The sequence below is a fragment of the Plectropomus leopardus genome, chromosome 12, assembly GCF_026936395.1.
Source record: "Plectropomus leopardus strain MGB_pleo_1.0 chromosome 12, ASM2693639v1, whole genome shotgun sequence".
Classification (NCBI taxonomy): domain Eukaryota; kingdom Metazoa; phylum Chordata; class Actinopteri; order Perciformes; family Serranidae; genus Plectropomus; species Plectropomus leopardus.
Window position 1 is genome coordinate 17560022 of NC_142187.1, and position 16422 is coordinate 17576443.

General features: G+C 42.2%; 2 protein-coding genes across 11 annotated transcripts in view; both read left to right on the forward strand.

Moving 5' to 3' along the window:
* The first annotated feature begins 109 nt into the window (after nt 1-109).
* fem1a (fem-1 homolog a) lies at nt 110-3724 on the forward strand. Its single transcript, XM_042498326.2, has one exon. It carries the CDS (start codon nt 316-318, stop codon nt 2167-2169), a length of 1854 nt encoding a protein of 617 aa, XP_042354260.1. The 5' UTR covers nt 110-315; the 3' UTR covers nt 2170-3724.
* Nucleotides 3725-9196: 5472 nt separating this feature from the next.
* The window catches only part of ptprsb (protein tyrosine phosphatase receptor type Sb), a 99592-nt gene continuing 92366 nt past the window's right edge, over nt 9197-16422 (forward strand). For 4 of the 10 annotated variants that reach the window (XM_088085341.1, XM_088085343.1, XM_088085344.1 and 1 more), the window contains exon 1: nt 9197-9574. The gene's annotated coding sequence lies outside the window, so the exon portion shown is untranslated. The remainder of the gene's footprint in view (nt 9575-16422) is intronic. The other 6 variants (XM_088085348.1, XM_088085349.1, XM_088085351.1 and 3 more) reach the window with 3 other exon arrangements.

Sequence of the window (16422 nt, forward strand, 5' to 3'; positions counted from 1 at the left end):
TGGTAGCTCCTTCAAGTCACAGGCATCATGGGAAATGTCGTTCTGGACAAAGTAAAACGGCTTCTACTGCTGGGGCAAAGGATTCTATCAATACTACATCACCCACAATGCCTCGCTGCAGTCGTAAACATAGACCTGTCAAACAACACAATCGCCATCTTGACAGCACCCTCAAAATGGCAGTAAGATGTGAGCTAGAAACCGAGTCCAAACTAAGATTCCTGCTCTCTGCGTTTTAAAATCAGACTCGACAGTTTTTCCATAAACGAGTGGTTATGGGGTTGGTGCCCTGCGCGGCAGCAAAGAGCCTGTAAAATGGACATACCGACGGCGGTTTTCAACGCGGCCAGAGATGGTAAGCTGAAACTTATCCAGAAGTTGCTGAGCAACAAAACTCCAGAGGAGCTGGAGGCTTTAGCCGAGGAGAAGACACAGGGTGGCACCCCGCTGTTGATAGCCTCTCGATACGGACACTTAGAGGTTGTAGACTACCTCCTGGAGCACTGTAAAGCAAATGTTGAACTCGGGGGGGCGGTTAACTTTGACGGCGAGACCATCGAGGGGGCTCCGCCGCTGTGGGCAGCCTCGGCAGCTGGCCACCTCCCTGTGGTGAAGACGCTCCTGAAACACGGTGCCTCAGTGAACAACGCAACGCTAACTAACTCTACACCGCTCCGAGCTGCCTGCTTTGACGGCCACCTGGAGATCGTCCGTTACCTGGTGGAGCACAGAGCCGACATGGAGGTAGCCAACCGCCACGGTCACACCTGCCTCATGATCTCCTGTTACAAGGGCCACAAGGAGATAGCCAAGTTCCTCCTTGACCGCGGGGCTGATGTCAACCGCAAGAGTGTGAAAGGAAACACTGCCCTTCACGACTGTGCTGAGTCAGGGAGTCTGGACATCATGAAGATGCTGCTCAAGTGCAATGCTCGCATGGAGAGGGATGGATATGGGATGACCCCACTCCTAGCTGCCAGTGTCACAGGTCACACCAACATTGTAGAGTATCTTGCCCACCAGCCAAGAACCTCCAGAGAGGAGCGCGTAGACGCTCTTGAGCTCCTTGGGGCAACTTTTGTGGACAAAAAGCGGGATCTCTTAGGGGCGATGAGGTATTGGAGACGGGCCATGGAGCTCAGGCAGCCAGGGGACAAAGCTGGCTCTCTTGCCAAGCCTCCACCTGGCCCTCCTATCCCGGCCTACGGCTGTGCACAGGAGGTGAGCAGTGCAGAGGAGCTGGAAGCTTTGATCACAGACCCTGATGAAATGAGGATGCAGGCACTGTTGGTACGAGAGCGCATCCTGGGGCCATCCCACCCAGACACGTCTTATTACATCCGCTACAGAGGAGCTGTGTATGCTGACTCAGGCAACTTTGAACGCTGCATCAGCTTGTGGAAGTACGCTTTAGACATGCAGCAGAGCAACCTGGACCCTCTCAGTCCCATGACAGCTTCCAGTTTCCTGTCCTTTGCAGAGCTTTTCTCTTTTGTGCTACAAGACCGGGCCAAAGGCACCCTGTCTACACGCGTCACCTTCCATGATCTGATGACCGTGCTGGGAAAAAGTGTGAGGGAGGTAGAGAGAGCTGTTGCACAGAGGGAAAACCCTCCTGAGGCTCCTCAGTTCACCAAAGCTCTCTCCATCATCCTGCACCTCATTTTTCTACTAGAGAAGCTGGAGTGCAACCCCGAGCAGGAGCATCAGAAGAAACACACAGTGTACCGCCTGCTAAAGCTGAACCCTCGAGGTCGCAACGGCTTCACTCCGCTCCACATGGCCGTAGACAAGGAGACCACATCTGTGGGCCGCTACCCCGTAGGCCGCTTCCCTTCACAGGCAGTGGCAGCGTTGCTTCTAGAGTGCGGCGCAGATGTGGATTCACGCGACAGTGAAAACAACACGCCTCTGCACATCGCTGCTAATAACAGTTGTCCAGAGATTATGGCACTACTTGTGAAAGCCGGGGCTCACTTTGACGCTACAAATGCACAGAGGAAGACGGCCTACGAGCTGCTGGATGAGCAGAGCAGCGGGCACCCGGCCCTCTACCCACTGAACTACGTCACCCTTCAGTGCCTGGCGGCGCGTGCGATTGAGAAGCACAGACTGCCCTACAGGGGACTGATCTCTGAGGAGATGGAGGCTTTCATTGAGCTGCACTGACTTCCACCCTGATGAGACGCCCCTGCACTGCTCCTCCTGTTGTCCCTCCTACTTTACTGTGACCTGCCACAGACTTCCTCCTCCACACCATTCTGCTCATCTTCGTCTCCTTTTGACCTCTGCTTCGCCCCTGGCCCCACCTACCTTGTGTCAGACCAAACCATAGCAATAAACATCCAGCCTTTGGGCTTAAACTCTGGCTGAGATCTGGTCAGTTAATTGCTTGATTCTAACGTTAAGTGGAAGTGGTTGTTGGTTTCTACTGCTATTTAAAACAGGGTGAAACTTCACGTTGATATAGGCTTTAATGCATTTCCCCTCTTTTGGTCCCAGTGAAAAGGAGACTTACAGTATGAGGGCGCTTGTGCGTTTGGTGGCGGCTGCACTACTGTATGAAAGATGGGTTTTAGTATTACTGACAGGATCTGATCAAACTAGCCGTGCATGAAAACAGAGAGTGGATGCGGTAGCTCACTTGTTGTTTTGCAAGTTTGTTCAGAGCGGAAGTGTTTGAACAAGCTCGACCACTCAAACTTGCTCGCTGGCAATTTTTAGCTGGTTCCGCTTGTTCACACAGTACCATCTGCTACATTTTCTTTGAAATGGGAAGGTGTTTTGAATTCTCTGTGCCAAATGTCAGCCGTGGAGCCATGTTCTGTTACAGACTGTAAACTGGTGGCGAAATGAAAGCAACTAATTTATCCTCCTAATTATAAGCAGAGGTAATAACCAAAAGTGGAGAGGCACATGAAGAAGATCAGGAAATTGAGGATGAGTGGTATCCTCAGTGTTTGGCTAACACTCCGCAGTCTTCACAGAGACGTGTTTTACCTATGCAGTTTGGGATATTCCGATCAGAAGCAACAGCTTTCAAGCAAAAATTCACTACGTTAACAGGTTTTTTGCAAAGACGGGATTATTCTTCAATTGTACATGCTTATCTTAACACTAATGACTCAAACCTGGCGCTGCCTCTTTGACAACGAATCCTCTGAATTCATGAATGTTTTCTCAAACTTTTCTGCCTACGTCCGAGTGAACAATTTCAAACCAGAGCCTAAAGTGTGCCTATATCCCTCTACTTCTGGGTAATGTCAATATCAGCTAAGATGTTTGGTTCATGTACAAAGACGCAGCATCAGCTGGAGCATTTTGTGCTAACAACAGAGCTCATGCCCTTTTGTTTGTATTTATTTGGGAAAAGCCAACTATCTGAGATCATGTGTGAGTTCTGTTTCGGAGTGAATTTTCCCTTTAACTCTAGATGCAGTTCACAGAAATGGAACAGGCCATTCCTGCATCTTAGTCTTATTTTTAAATAGTCTCTCTTTTGTTTATCTTGTGTTATCATGAATGTTTTATCCGTCTTGTCTGTGCTAAGCACCACCAAGTTGAATGCACGCTGAAAGGCTCTAAATCCTAAATAGAAGACTTAACATTCAGGCTATGAACTGTCGCTGCCTTTCTCTTTCTCAACTGATTTGTTTAACTGATGATAACTCGAGAACAAAAGTGAGTTGGAGATACTTGAATAAAATTCAGTATCGCAACATAATCCGTGTGTGCGTGCGTGTGTAGGTGATCCAAGATTTCCTTTCTTTCCTACAGGTGGTACTTTGAATTGTTTTCGATTCGGTAACTAAGTAGTATCTGGAAATTGAAAACGAATCCCCCTCTGTGTGCTTGGGTTTGTCACAAGTTCTTTAGCTTGAGTGCTGTTGCTCACAATGGCAGCATTTGCATTAAGAGCATCATTATACATATTTAGATGGATTGAAATGGTTGCAGTGGCAGAACATAAAAGACCCTAACACCCCATCAGAGTACTAAAGCCCATAAAATAAGCTTATTTAGAAAGTGGGAGACAAGTTGTTGTAGAGTGCATACAAAGTGTTACATTAGCAGAATATTAAAAAGTAATCAGCACCCTCTTATTTCAGCTCTTTCTACCAAACATGGGCTTTCCACCGCTCTGCTCACATAAACTTGAGGGTACAGAAATAAAGCATAACAGAAACTTGATCTTTCGGAGTCCTGCACTCTTAAAGTATAAATAGAGCGCAATTAACGTCACTGCTGCAGGGCAGCGGTAGAGACAGGGCACTTACCCTGCTAATTTTAGGGATCTTTTGCCCTAGCTTAAACTCTAGAAATGGGAATACTGTAATGCTATACAGTCAGGCAGGTCGCAGGGTGACTGGCAGAGACGGCACACAGACAACAGAGGCTGCATTATTCTGACAGGAAACAGAAACAATACAAGATCACTTATTTTCAAAATGAGGACCGCTGGAAAGATATTAATAATGCGCTATTGTTACTGTGCATGTGACAGGTGTCATGTTGTGAGCAGAGGAACAGCAGCTGGTAAAGAGGAGTTCAAGTCTCTGTGACGACATGTATTCATCCTGCCGAATGAGATCATATGTCTGAAAGGGCTCTTATAGCTGACCTGACCTTTGACCTTTCTGTAAAGGGTGCCGGGTTAGCGTGGTAATCATTACACTTAGAGACGTGAATTAAAATGTTGATATGGTGAGCATGACCCATGATGTCAAGAGGTCGAAGAAAGGCTAATTGTTTAAGATATGCTATGCAGGTTCTTCCCAAAAAAACAATGTATAGACTCAAACGGAAGTAATCCTTCCTAATAATTTATGGCCGTTTTTAGGTGTGTGGCGTTGTATTTTTTGCCTGAATTTTCTTACTTTCTGTGTTCAGGACATATATAAGCCTGCAACTTCACAGTGCTCAGGTGAGGTCAGGGGCTGTTTAAAAAGGTAGTGATCAGGGGCATGATTGTAAGCTGCAGGTGTCCAAAAAAAAAGAAAGTATAGCGAGGCAAAACAGCAAGTGAGGGTGAGTCTGTGTTTGCCGTTTACTTTAACTTTCACAGGTCAGCTTGTTTACAAATGGTAGCCTACAATCTTGCATAGTTTACCTTTAATGTAAGGAATAAAAAAAAAAAATGTTTTCTGTCCCGAATGTAGAAAAAAACAATTTTGAACCAATTTAAGTGCTTATTTTTAGAATAAAAACATTATTACAAAAAATGTGTGACAGGTGCATCGAGGAGGCGCAGTCGTGATGTCAAAGAGGAGAGCTCCCACACACTGTCGTTTATTGCTGATTTTTTTTAAAATTCTTATTATTTTATTCAGGACTGTACTTTATTACTATTACTTTTCAATTTAATGAGCCTTTCTAAATATACAACTTATTTTTTGAGCCTTACTGAGTGACTGCATGACCCTTCTTACACCATAAATTACAATATTTCACAGTTTCTGGCTTTATTAAATGGTGTGATTTTGGAAATTGTTTTAAAGATAACATGTCTTTCAAATCACTTCATGGATTTGGGGTTCTGAGGGTTTTTAAAAAATTTCAAAATTCGACCCTTCAGAATTGAATGCCCCCCATCCCAAGCCACATCAAAAAACTTAACTCCCTCCTCAGCACTAAAAAAATAATTTCAGTGTCTCCTCTGTTTTGCACCACCCCCTCCCCTCATTAATATCACACAGATCTCTAAGTTAACACTGATACTCTAATTCAATAAATAAATAAATCAGCAATAAGCAAGACTGTGCACAAGCTTTTCTCTTAGTGTCATAAAGTTAAAATAATTTTTGGGAGCATTTTCTCTGCCAGCAAAATAGACCCGCCAGAGAAATCCTGTCACACCTGATCCTGGATTCACGAGTCTTTTGCTTCCAATCTCAAGTAAATGCAACATCACATAGTAGTGATTGCCCACTAGATGTCAGTAGCAACAAAGAAAATCAATCAGAGGAGCAGCCTTTGTCCCTTGAAATCCATGTGATGGACTCAAAAACGGTGGCTTCCAATTACCGTCAGGAGTGATTGGTTCATTTCCCCATCTCTCTCTCACACTTTGTCCAATGGTCTTTGTGTCAGAGAGCGAGGGAGAGAGAATGAGTTGTTCAGAGTGACTTTTATCGAGCTATTAGGCAGGGCTGAATATGCATTTGTAATCTATCTTGATGAAGAGAAATCTGGGCAGGCAGAGTTGCTGACTCTTGTTTGCAGAGCGCTGCACGGGGATCAGCAAAAGGTTAGAATAAAGCCTCCTTCACACAGTCCTGAAGCGTTATGCCAACCTCCAACACCACACTCCCAACACCTCAGATTTTGGCCTTGTGGCGGCTGTTTCTGTCACGTTGTGTGACCTAAATAAGACCAAATCTTAAAAACAAAAGCCTGTGTTCAAATACATGGCATCTTTTTGAATTGAAAGCAAAGGGTGCTGTTATAATTTTTCACAGAAATTTCAATTTCATTTTTACTGACATTTTTAAGCAAAAACGAGTGGGTTGACACAATAATTGAACCAGAACAGGATCTCTCAGCACTATGTGTTTCATAATGGGTTACATTTGGCAAATATGGTCCATTTCCACAGTAATTTGTTCATATTATAAGGCAAAGGTCAGTTATTCCATAAAATTAGCTTCTTGGCAATTACAGACCGGTCTTTCTTTGTGGAAGGGTTTGCAGCCATTTCCATGTACTGCTTTATTGCTGCTGCCAAAAAGTTTTAGCTCATTAGGGGTTTTGCTAAGGCATACTGTTACAAAAGAACAAATATTGTCATTGTGCTTTGACCAGCAATTGCTTGGTGATTTTGTATAATTAAGGGATAAAATCAGAAAATTTTTAAAACCATTTTGCCCTTCATTCCTGGTGAAAGGAAACTGCCTGAGACAGGGATACTTGGACTTGCTTTACCTGAAGGTCACTTCTGCAGAGTAAAAGAAGGAGGCCAGTGGATAAACAAACATTAATAATATTTATTAGTATAGCCTAATGAATTGCCTGTTTTTAACCTTTTGACATTTGCTGTGCACATGAGTGTTAATTTGAGGAGATTTGGGGAGCAGAGATCCTCCCCTTGCACTTTTTTAAAATAATCAAGCCCAAGCCTAAACTTTCTTTAATTCACCCCTGCACCTTATTTACATTCCAAATACAAGAAAATCCCTGTATGCATCAGGTTATTTCCCCTCATGAATTAGAAAACCGTCAGTGGGCCACCCTGTCCCTGGGACGCAAACTGAGTGTCACAGGTCAAAGACAAAAGTGCATTTCGGGCATTATGCCTCCTTGACATTAAGAGTTTGTGTAAATGAGTCTACTCTCATTGACATGTTATGTTCTGTATAAAATATATAACACGCCTACGTATAACACAGTTCAGTTTAACAAAATGACAATACCGTGGAATCAACACTTTTTTTTAAACAAATCAACAAAACATAATCTTCTTGAATGTAGAATTAAATGCAGGGCAGTTGTATAAGACTGCATATGTTTTAACAAGGTGGACCCATCAATGGATTACTGAACAGGTCTACCAGGCAAAGGCCCGGGGGCCCAAGTGTCAGGGGGGTCCCCTGGCTGTCACCTGCAAAATGCCATTTAAATTAACATGTACTGATCAGGAGGAGATTCGAAATCACCACAAAGAGACACAAAAAAGGGCAAAATAACAAAAAATAAATACACAAAACAACCACAAGGAGACATAGAATGACTTCAAAGTAGCAAAACCACCAAAAAAAAAGTTACCACAGAGCGACACACAATGACTACTACAACTAAGACAAAACAACCACAAGAACACTCAGAATGACCACAAAGAGACCACAAAAAGATGCAAAGGGACTACAAAGAGACAAAAAATATGGACGAAACATCAGCAAAAACAACCACAGGGTGGCACAGAATGACCTCAAAGCAACAAAATGACCAAAAAAGACACACAGAGGCACAAAACAACAAGAAAACTCAAAATGACCACAGAGACTCAAAAATAAGACAAAAGATGCAGATGAACTACAAACAGACAAAATAACCACAAAATCAGACATATCAACAAATCAGACTACAAATAAGACCAAACAACCACAAGGACACTCAGAATGACCACAAAAAGACAACAAAGAGATGCAAAGGAACTACAGAGACAAAAAAAATCTTTATAAATGGACGAAACAACAGCAAAAACACATAAAGCAACAACAAAGTGACACAGAATGACTGCAAAGCAACAAAATGACCAAAAAGACACAAAAATACCACAAAGATACACAAATGACTCCAAAAAAACAACACAAAAAGCAACCACAAAGAGGCACAAAATGACTTCAAAGAGGCACAAAATAACAAGAAAACTCAAAATGACTACAAAGAGACAAAAAAAATAAGACAAAGATGCAGATGAACTACAAATAGACAAAATAACCACAGAGACATAAAATTACTACAAATAAGACAAAACCACAAGGTGCCGAAAAATCTAAAAAAAAAAAAAAAAGCACCACAAAGATACAAATAAAACAAAATCTGTCTTGATCATATGAAGGAGAGATGATGGGGCTCTTTGCATATCTATGCCCAGGGACCCATTTTCTCATAATCCGCCCATGGGCAAACCTATAAACTGACAACTGGGCACAACAAATAAAATGAATGATATTAACTCTATAACACATATTGCCCTCTACAACAAGTTGCCTCATCTTATCCTATATGACTGTATTATCTACCTCCTATGGTGTTATTGATATCCCTCATACTGCCCCACAGTGAGTGGTGTTTACCCTAAGGTATTTTCAAGTGTGCCGCTGTAATTTAGTGAGAGAGTTCTGCTCTGTAGGAGCTGATATGGGGCTCTGACTCTGACTTCCTGCCAACAGCTATAATTAGACACTATATTATGGGAATCTACAGGGTTTCAAGGTGCTTATCTTCATTTTGGCCCCTGGGGAGCACAGTGGGAAAAAAATTAGTCACCAACACACAGGGCCGACCTACCTCAGCAACCACTTCTTTTGCACCAGTCAGCGATCCAGCCAGTGCTGAAGGAGGTGTTGGGGGGGGAGAAACGGGGGTAATGGGGATGATGGGGGGATACGGTTGCTATTGGAGATCTTGCCTGCATCAGGTCATGTGTAGGGGGGAGGGGGAGAGCTCCGGTGTGTGTTTGTGAGAGAGAGAAAGAGAGAGAGAGAGATAGGAGAGGGAGGAGAGGAAGGGAAAGAGGAGGGCATTAAGGAAGAAGGCAGGGAGTATCAATGACATCAACCAGCAGTATCTGAGGCCGCTCGACCGGCAATGCTCTCCCGACAAAAGGGCTGACGATCAGCCGCTGCGTTCACGAGAGCTCGGTGGACAGCCAGGACGGTGCTGCGTGTGTGTTTGAGGGGGAAACACCGGCGATGTGTGCATGCATCCCCCACAAAGGCAGACCTTTTTGTGAGTGGAGCTCCGCTGCCACTGGATTACATTTATCCTTGCTGTTTCCGAGGAAGCTTCCAGCTGCAAATCCACCCACATGAATCTACCAGACAGTAAAGAAGACGGAGCACTTCCTGTCAAGGTAACCCTTCATCCTTGTGTTTCATGTTTGCAGCCGTGCACCCCACCCAGACGGGTTATTTCACTTCAATTTGGAAACTAATGAGTGCATCTCGCCGCCGGGGTGAAATTTCACCGATTAGCCTCAGATCTCAAAAGGCCGGGAGTGTTGTTTGCGTTTTTCTCCTTCTTTCATCTCGGCATCACTTGAGAGTTTGGATGAAAATCAGACCGCGGGGTTTGTGCAGAGCAGGCTGGTTGGCAACAGCGCTGCGAGTGCGCTTCCCCCTTCACCCCCCCCACCCCCCTCCTTATTGTTGGCTGGGCAGCATGAGGGACCGGGGCAGACTGGCAAAGCCTTTGTTCCTCATCCACTCTCATTTTAAAGTGGCTTTTTATGATGATCAATTTAAAGCACTCTGCAGGTGTAATGGGTCTCGTGTTAAGTCTGATTTTTTAAGTCTTAAAAAACACACAGACAATAAGATTATAGAAGAAAACCCTCTCGAAAGACAAATGGAGCACCTGCATGCTATAGATTTCACAAGACTCCTGGTAGTGATATTTCAAAGACAGCAAAGTCCAATTTTTATAAAGTCATACTTAACACTTCTGAGGGCTCTGTCACAGGCTTTTTAATAATAACGGGTGCACAATAATATCAGCACGTTATATTGCTTTAAAATGAAATATTGGAATTAATGTCGATATTACAATCCAATATTTTTCATTATTATCATTATTATTACTGATAAAGTGAACATGTACAGAACATCATCCATAAGATGCAATATTTTTCTTATTTTGCACAATGAAAGAATATTAAATACATTGAAAAGCAATATGTCTCAATTTGCTGGTTAGGCCATCACAATAAGATGTTAACTCCACTACACAAGAGACTTGATGCTCACTAAAATTAGGTGGGGGGAAAAAGAAGTGGATATATCGATATGGTTATCCATCAAATTAGTTTTTATATATTGGCACACTGAATATCGGCAAAAAATCCAATATCGTGCATCCCTATTAATAACCCATATTGGCTATTATTCTCATATTAGAGGTTTTTTTTTCAGGCACCAGGTGGCAAGGCGGGTGGACTTATTTAACAAGACTGTTTTTAAGACAATAGAGTGACTGCTGCATCTGCTGCTCTCAAGCATTACTTAAAACAAGCCCATCTGCACATATAGGCAGTGCTCTGTAGTCCACAGACCTTTCATATGTCTATAATTATACACAGCAGGATTTGCTGCTGAAGCAGCCACTCACGCGTACAGGCAGAGAGTAATTTAATGATACATCGATTCATCCTGACACATTTTCCGAGGGCTATTGCTTGTTTGGGATTTAATCATGTACACTCCAAATGCCTGTTTAGGTTTTTCTGTATTTCCGCTGCGTGGCCTGTGTAAACTGGAAAATCGCACTGTCGTGGTGAATCTGAGGGAGGTCTTCCTGCTCACACACAGATGGGGAATTTTCCCTGGGGGCACCTTGCGTTTGCTGGTTATTGTTCCAGACCATTTCCACATCCCTAATTATTTTTAATCAGTCATTTTTACACATGGATTCATCTCTTCGGGAGTTTAAATTTCTCCCTCTGTCTTTTCACCTCCACTCCCTGCCTAACAGACACCCCACCTTCACAAGAGGCCCGGGGATCTACGTGTTTGCACTATTTTGACAGGGAAAAGTCATTATGTGGAAGCAGAATAATTCAACTGGCAGATTTCTCTGTCTGTCGCCGTCTCTGGGAAGCAGATCAAATACGCTCCACCATGAGCCAAGAGATGCTCGGCCCCACAGGTATTCATCTGTTAGGAGCAGTAGCTTATGAAATCAGCGATGGCATGTACTCCCTTAAATAGCTTTTCACAGGGTTCAACCATAGGCCTCAACGGTTTCCTGCTCCTTCCAAGCAGATACCACTGTAAGATCCATCCAGACTTGAATATGCCGGATGACGTGCGCTCCCAGTGGAGCAGCTCTGGTTTCACGTCAAAGGCCTCATTGAAGTCTTATTCCCAGATTCTCGCAGCAGCATTACCCTTAACTGCTCCGCTCTCTACTTGCCTCCCTTGTGTTACATGTCGTGCCCATCCATGGGTTTTTGTCAAAAATCTCTGTGTACACTCTCCATTAGCTTTGTTGCACCAGTCAGCTGGAAAGAAGGAGACTTTGATGCTGGGAGCGTAGCCACCTGTATTACAAGCAGACAGAAACTTTGTTGTTGTCTAGGCATTGATATTAATTGACCTTTTCAGAGCCTTCCAAACAGGGAGCTTTTGTCTGCTCCGTTTCTCTCCTTGTTTATTCAGGGGCTGCAGAAGACAATGCACACAGCATGCAGAATGAACCCATTAGGACCGGGCAATATGGTAGAAATTGTTTTTAAAAGTATTAGAGGGAGTGCTTATTCTGATTTTGAAATATTCTTGATAACTTCATCAAAATTTGTCAAGTTGGGGATAATTTCTTTCGGTCCTTGTTAACGAATTTCAAAAAGGAATGCTCGTAGTAAAGAAAAAATAACATCGGGGCATTACATTTAAGGAAAAAACCAAAGGAAAACACAAAGTATAGACCACAATGGTGTTGGCTAAAGCTTAACCTTATTATACCGATCTTTTTTACTTAGCATATTCTCATATGTAACTCATTTACTACTGGAGTTCATACACAGCCCATTTAACACGGACTTACAATTATAAAAATGATATGATGTTGAGTTTTAAAGCTTTGCATTCCAAATAGCATTACTGAAATAAACCCTTTTTTCCTAAATAAAAAGGCAAAAAATGCATATAAGTTAGAAAAACAACTAACACAATGTTAATAAATTGTCACAGAATAAGAATATATGAATAACTCAATTTTGACAAAAATGTCAGATAGAACCTATAATTCTAAGGTTATGTAGTCCACAATGAGAAAAGGGCCCTACTTTATGGAAAGCACATGATACCCTCTATCCCTTAGACCCTTGATTTGGATAAGAAACACCCACCTCAACAAAAAAAAAAAAACAAATACAAATAAAGACCACTCGAACTTTAGGAAAAGAAATAAAATGATAAATGTTAATTAATTTAATCTTTATTTTAACTAGAGAGATATATTATCCCTGAAAGGGCATCTGCATCATTGTTTATGGACCTTCTGTAGAATCATATTATGATATATGATTCTTATGTTTAACAAAGTCCTGTTGGCCAAAATAATGATTCTGAGCATATTTTATTTACAAATGTAAAAAGGGGGGTTTTGCAGTTTTGTCTTTACAATACTTTGCAATTAGCACTTTGATTTATTCATCAAAGTACTTGCATTGGCCAGTGATATCATGATGTATACTAACATTAAATAAAATACTCCTATAACATTGATTTCCACCATAACAACCAGCCCTAACAGGCCTATCTGTGATTGACGTCGGAGCACACAGTCCGTCAACAACAATCACATATATCACAATATTGTACCACAATTAAAGGTGGAGTCAGATGCAACACCCAAACACATCAAACCCTCCCTTCATGTGCCAGATCTACCGTCCCTCTCGCTCTCACTGCCTTTCTCCTTATACATCACCGCCTTTCTCATTCCCTGTGCTCGAGCACAAACGCCCTCTGTTGCTTTATGTCGTATGGCCTGGTCCAAGCTACTTTGTTTGTTTTCCATTCACAGTGCCAGGGCTGTGTACGAACACTGTATTTTTTTTTCAGCACGCACACAAAACAAACAGTTAGTTTACTTAGAAGAGATATTCGCTGATATTGACAAAAGTGTATTAGTGTAAGAGTCGCTGACTGCACCTTTAATTAGTACATTTAACGATACTCATAACTATCTACAACAAATATCAGTTTGTGCATCGTAAAATATCTATTAAATATTTGCAGATACATTGCACATATAATGCATATATATTACATATAATGCACATATTTGCATTATTTCCATTCACTATTTACCACAATTGAATTGCAATTTGTTCAACATATTGTTGACAAAAGAATTTTGTAAATATGATCATATAGTGAACAATTTCACTGATAATCAGTAAATGATGGTTCAGATCAACAATAACAGACCTCTTTCAAAGATAGTGGAATAACAAAAAATAACTGTAAAAGTTATGTGCAAAATTATTTAGGAAATATTATCATCTAGACCGAGCAGCACCCATGCAGGCCGGGAAGAACAAACAGTCTAAAGGGATGGCAGGATGGCAAAACATAACATGCACGATAAAGAATAGAGTAAAGCCTATTAAATAAATTATTTAGTGCTCGTTATTTTATGATAATTTTCTAGTAATTGTCCAGATCATCCATGTTTTTGCCTCGTTTAAAAGAAGCATTGTGAGGACAGCAAAAAGTTTAAATACTTTAACTTTGAATTTAAATATAATACTTATATATAAACATAATACTATAATACATGCATACATACTGTACATATATATATAAAACTAATATAATAGTGGAGTTTAACCCTGTTTTGCAAAAGCAAGCAGGCCCATAATTATCCTTTTTTTTTTTTAAAAAAAAAAAAACAAAACAGGAGGTCATTTGCAATTATGTGTGCGTGTGTGTCCATCGTGTATGTGTGTGCGTGTGTGCATATGAGTGAAGGCAAAGAGATGGGTTGTGACTTGACTGATGCCCTTCTCCAGATGAATCAGAGATTCTGATGTGTCAGCAGGGATGAATAATGCACACACCCCCCACTACCTCTCTGCTCTTCCTCTTCTCTTCTCCACCTCTTGTCTTCAGTCGTTCGCCTCTCTTTTCATCACAACTGCCACATCTGAAGACATCTTCACCTTCCCCTCCCCCCTCTCCTCCTTTATGCAAAAGAGGGCATCATTTCCCAGTTGCTGCCGCCACTGCCTCGCTGTCCTCCGGTCAACCCTCGTCTCTGCTTCACCAGCGAACTCCTCCTCCTGATTAAGACTTCACTGTTGTCTTCTTCAGCCCAAGTTCTGCAGAGTTTCCTCTGCGGAAAGTTTCTGCACGTCGCATGACAAGAAACATGTTCTGCCTTTCATCCAGCTGACATTTGCACTGAAAATGGCTAAATGTGTTGGTGTACACAGCTCATTATCCAATCATGAGGAGTGGGAAGTGCAGCCATTGACTCGGTTTGACAGTTACATCCCTGACTGACAGGAGTCATTAGGAGGGAAGGGCTGACTGACAAGATGGCTGACAAAGCGGAAGACAAACTGCCTAATCAGAACTTCGAGAACGAGCGGGCAGCGTCTACTTTTGAAGTGTACAGTCAGCCGCCAATAAATGTTCAAACACCAGAATATTCTATGCACCTTGCCTGGAGCGCTTGACAAGTCCTCAAGAGCATTTTCAACTCTTGGAGTGAAAAACTCATCCTCGCTGCAATACATGGAGGGCTGGATGAATTCACTTGGGCTGGATGCGTGCCAGACGAATTTGAGATCTTGCAAGATACAAAATACGAATTTTATCTGGATTTCCCTCATTTGGTGGGATGAAGCCGTATGAATGCTAATGTGCGCAGCAGAAATTGTATCTGTGTCGGTCATGTAATGCGTTTTCTTGTTATCTTATCAGTCCACGGCAGTTAGAGTATATCTCTGTGTGATAGGTTGTGTGGGAAAAGACAGCAGATGATTAGCTGACTTCACAGCTCTCTGTGTCAATCTGTCTTACTTTTTAACTACGCTGGTGGCGTGGCTCTAGGGACAGCGGCTATGGTAAGTGGGTTGGTCTATTGGAAGGATCGCCATAAATATTCTTACAGACATTCATGTAGCTCTCAGGATAAATTGCAATCAGTCTGATGACTTCTTAACTTTAACCTATCACCATCAGCAGGCAATTGTTCATTTTTAACAGGGGTATACCTCCACATTTCATGTGACAAACGAATTGATTGAAGAAAAAACACACTAGATACAACACTTTTCAGGTGACCCGGTGTGGTTAGTACTTGAAGGTGTTTGTCTGCGTTGTTAACTTGTCTGATGAAGAGCATATAACTCGAAACGTCACCTCTTTGTATTAAATATTCACAGGAGCATTATCTAGTGTGCAGACTTTTTTTTCTCTTGGTTTGTATTTTCTCTTGTCTAATGTAGTATTTTTGTCATCTGGATGTGCATGTTTTTGAGACTTTTTTGATTGATTCATTTAAAATATTTCATTTTTTGTCCCTTTAGTTCAGATTTGACATGGACACGATAATCACTTTACGGTTTTGACATCGGTACGTTAGCATTTAGCTCAAAGCGCTGCTCTGCCTAAGTACAGCCTCACAGAGCTGTAGACTGACGATAGACCTTTAAGGCCTTTACACACTGGGGCGTGACAAATAAACGTGACAATGCGCCATACTCACTGCGAATATTTTGAGTCAAAACTATTCGTACTGGTAGTTACACAAACTTGTTCGATAAAAGGTTTGAATAGTTTTGCGGCAGCTCATTCTTCAGAGAAAAAAAATGGTATCAACACCATGTGACAATGACCTTGCCCTCCTCCTCCTCCTCCTCCTCCTCCTCAGATAAAATAGGAGGAGATTTTATGTACGTTCCGTTTCACAAGGTAGAGAAAGGGTAGGAGAGTCCCACTGCCTCACACAGGAGCTGAAGCTCGATCACAGCTGGTTCCATTTTAGGATATCATATTCGAATTTGTAATAATAATTTTATCAAGGTTTGTCATATAGCACAGTGTGCTTAAAAACACAATGGTCAACAGGTCAGCCATTGTCATGACGTTGTGACTCGACGCCCGTTTTGATTGGTTATTTGTGGTACGCAGGGGCGGACTATGAGTCAATTGGCCCTTGGGCACAGATATGCAAAAGCCCCCCCACCAC